This window comes from Eschrichtius robustus, chromosome X (assembly GCF_028021215.1).
Source record: "Eschrichtius robustus isolate mEscRob2 chromosome X, mEscRob2.pri, whole genome shotgun sequence".
Taxonomy (NCBI): Eukaryota; Metazoa; Chordata; class Mammalia; order Artiodactyla; family Eschrichtiidae; genus Eschrichtius; species Eschrichtius robustus.
Window position 1 is genome coordinate 90,658,279 of NC_090845.1, and position 3,523 is coordinate 90,661,801.

Here is a 3,523-nt window from a genome sequence, read left to right on the forward strand (position 1 = left end):
GGAAATGATGTACCATGACTGGGTCAGCTTACGTCACATACCCAACACTCTGGTTAGTAACCAGAAGACGTAGCGGGCAGTGGCCAAGAGATCCAGAGGACCTTTCAAATTCCTGTATTTCCTTTTAAAAGTTCCTCTTTTATAGAGATCAGTTTACATATCCAGTGTTCCTAACCCCAGTTTCCTAGAACAGTAGAACTTTACATATGTGTCTCTACAAACTTGGGTTTCAGGCGAAAAAAAAAAAAAAAGTGAACGCTTTAATGGCCACACATCAGTGTTGAAACACCTCCTTGTACTGTGGACATCACTTTGAACAAGTGGCCCAGGTCATGTCGTCCCGCTGTGCCCCGTGCAGCATCGCCTCCAACTGAGCCTGGACTTCAGCAAGTTTCTGTCGGTCCAAACTCTCATGAAAATTCCATTCCTCGTAGCAATGGACAGGGACAGGATAAATCACGTACTTCAGCTTCATCAAGGATGTCAGGTGCTGCAGAAGGCTCTTGAGCACAGGCATCGTAATGGGATTGAAGGCAAAGCTAAGGACACGGAGGTGGGTACAGTGGCTCAGGGCTGGGAGGACGGCAGAGAGAGTAGAATCAGTTATCATACAATTATTTATCTCCAGATGTTGCAGGGTGCTTGAGACCTTCTCCAGCAGAGTCTGGAAGGGCTCATAAACTTCTGAGAAGATCTGGTTGTTACTGAGACTCAGTACCCTTAGGTGGGTGGCCTGAGAGCTCTGGGACAGGACAGTGACATCTCTGTTAGAAAGGCTACAGAAAGGTAGATACAGTGTATCCAACTGAGGTGGCACAACTCTAAAGAGAGAAAAAAGTAAGATTATTTCAGAAGAATGAGGGCAATGAGCCCCAAATTATAGGTACCTAAGGCTCTAGAATAAACTACTGTGTTCATGGTTTGCAATAGGTGGTTAACAATGTGGACTTTGGGATCAGACTTTATAGATTTGTGACCCTGAGAAAGTTACTTTACCACTCTGAGGTACAGGGTTTTAATCTTGAAAATGTGCACAGCAGTAATTATTATACAGAAGTGCGGGAAAGATTAAGTGAAGAAATTGCATGCACTTAGTATATACGACATAATCAGTGTTGGATATGATTCACTAATTTGGCGAGGATGGGTCTGGGAAAGCAGCCAACTGAGGGTTTCCTTTGACTAGTTCCCAGATGACAAGCTCTCAGTTCAGGGTCTAAGCCTTGGGGAAAATACAGGAGCAAAACTATCTGGCAGTGTTAACTATTGGGGCCCATCCATGGGCATGTGCATTAGTCCTATAGCTTAATGTTTCTCCATCTGAATGCCTCCCCTTCCTCTCTAGAGAGCTGTAAAGTCCAATAGGAGAAGGACTGAGTCTTTTTCACCAATATATTTACAGACTTATTATAGTGTCTGCCCACGGCCACTGAATGAATGAATGAATGAATGAGCACAGCTTCCTTTTCTAACCTCATCTGCTGCTCACCATAAGGTAGCCCTCTCTCCCCCGGCTAGGTTCAAACTCCCAGCAGTGCCTATGCTGAGGCAAAAGGAGAAATGGGTTACAAGGAGCTTAGGAAGATCCAAGCATGGTCTCTTCTGTCTTAACAATGAGGTGTTCAGGGAACCCAGGTTCTTCCCCACCCCCTCACCTGAGCAGTGTGTGCAGTTGATCTGTGAGGCAGAAGAAAGTCAAGCTGAGCGCCTGGAGATTGTCCAGCTGCCCAAGCCAGAGGAGAAAAGATCTGAAGTTCCTTCTCTTATAAGATTTAAAGGGGATGTTACACAGAGTCAGGCTGTTCAGGTGGATCACCCGAGCCAAAAGGGTGACGACTTCACTCAGATTAGCCTGATCCATTTCCAGGTGCTCAATGCACCCCAGATCCAGAAACTGCAGGATACTTTTGAGGGCAGACATTCTATCGATTCGCAAACCTCTGCAGCAGAGGTGCAAGGACCCAAGGTTCTGCTGAACTTTACTACAAAGGAAAGAGAGGAATTGCTCTGTTCTCACGGTACTATTGAGGGAAATATCCACCAGTAATTCCATGGGTTCCTGAGCTGAATGAGGCTCAGACCCGGAATTACCAATCCCGAGGCACCTGACACTATGCTGAGCGTCTTCTATATTAAAGATAGAGTGCTGAGAGTAAATGCATGACTGAAAACAGAAAGGGAATGCGGTCCCAATCTCAGAGCATATTGTCTCACAGTCCAGGTCACGCCTTAAATCTAGGATCCTCAGTTTGGGCCCCCTGTAAGGAAAGGAAGAGACAGAACACATGAGAGATAGCTGATTGTAATATAACCCAGCAAGATCAATGATGAGAAGCAGGGACAGAACACTTTAACCCTGGTTTTCACTTCATTGCCATTCACCAAGAAGTTCTTGCCACACAAATGCAGCGTCTTTCATCCTTTCCCCACCCCCTCCTTCACCTCCGGGCTTTCCCTGTCTCAATGCCCATATTCCACTTCTGTGTAATCGCACTCAGATCCATTCATAGTGTCCTCAAACACCTCTGTTCTATAATCAACTCTATAAGGCAATAGAGTCCCGAAGGTGACCCCAAGTGCTGACCGACAGCTCTGCAAAGACTGCAGTATTCACCATCGGCTACTGTTGGGAGACGGTTAGGTATCCCCCTGCCCCAGGCTACAGCATACCCTCCTGCTGACTCCCTGTGTCTCTACTGGTCATAGTCTTACCAAGAGGAAGAGTTCTGGGCAGGGAGGATCTGCAGACCATCAATCATGGCTTCCAAGATGTCATAGTATGACTCTCGTGTGTTCAATGACCCAATATGGAGACAGCGAAAAGGCCAAACCTGCACCATTGCCTTTAGCATCGTCTTATGCCCACCCAAGAAGGCAGCATTGAACAATGGAACAAAGAGGTCTCTTGGGATTTCGTCCAGGGCATGGATAGCTGCAGGCTCATTATTCAGCAGACTCTTTGCAGCAAGCTCTAGGAGTGTGACTGTGGTCTTCTGGTCCATCTTCAAAAACCTGCTTCAGAGTAGAGAATATTTAGAAATCCTGAGAAGATATCTAGAGTCACTTGTTTGCTTCCAGGGTTAGCTATGGACAAAATACTTATTGAATAAGTATGTGGTGAATCATAGGGCCAACTCAAGTGACCTCTACTATAGGACTAGAATGAAAATGGACTTGTGTGTATATTTAATTATATATGTGTACACACACGTGTGTGTGCACACACACACACACTTACATGAGATAAAATGCCATTAGAAATCAGAGGTCAGTTAGCAGAAGACAATGCTGACCACCTAGCTGCCTTCCTCAAATTATTTCCTCCTGAGGAGCTTCAAGATGGCAGAAGAGTAAGACGCGGAGATCACCTTCCTCCCCACAGATGTGGAACAACTCCTACAGAACACCTACTGAACACTGACAGAAGACCTCAGACCTCCCAATAGGCAAGAAACTCCCCAAGGACCTGGGTAGGGTAAAAGAAAAAAGAAAAAACAGAGACAAAAGAATAGGGACGGGACCT

At 45.8% G+C, this 3,523-nt stretch overlaps 1 protein-coding gene across 1 annotated transcript; it reads right to left on the reverse strand.

The window, feature by feature from the left end:
• Window positions 1-307: 307 nt before the first annotated feature.
• On the reverse strand, window positions 308-3,002 carry LOC137756368 (melanoma antigen preferentially expressed in tumors-like). Its single transcript, XM_068532648.1, has 3 exons — window positions 2,713-3,002; window positions 1,656-2,258; window positions 308-821 (listed from the first exon to the last, which is right to left on the reverse strand). Exons 1-3 carry the CDS (start codon window positions 3,000-3,002, stop codon window positions 308-310), a joined length of 1,407 nt encoding a protein of 468 aa, XP_068388749.1.
• Window positions 3,003-3,523: the final 521 nt, after the last annotated feature.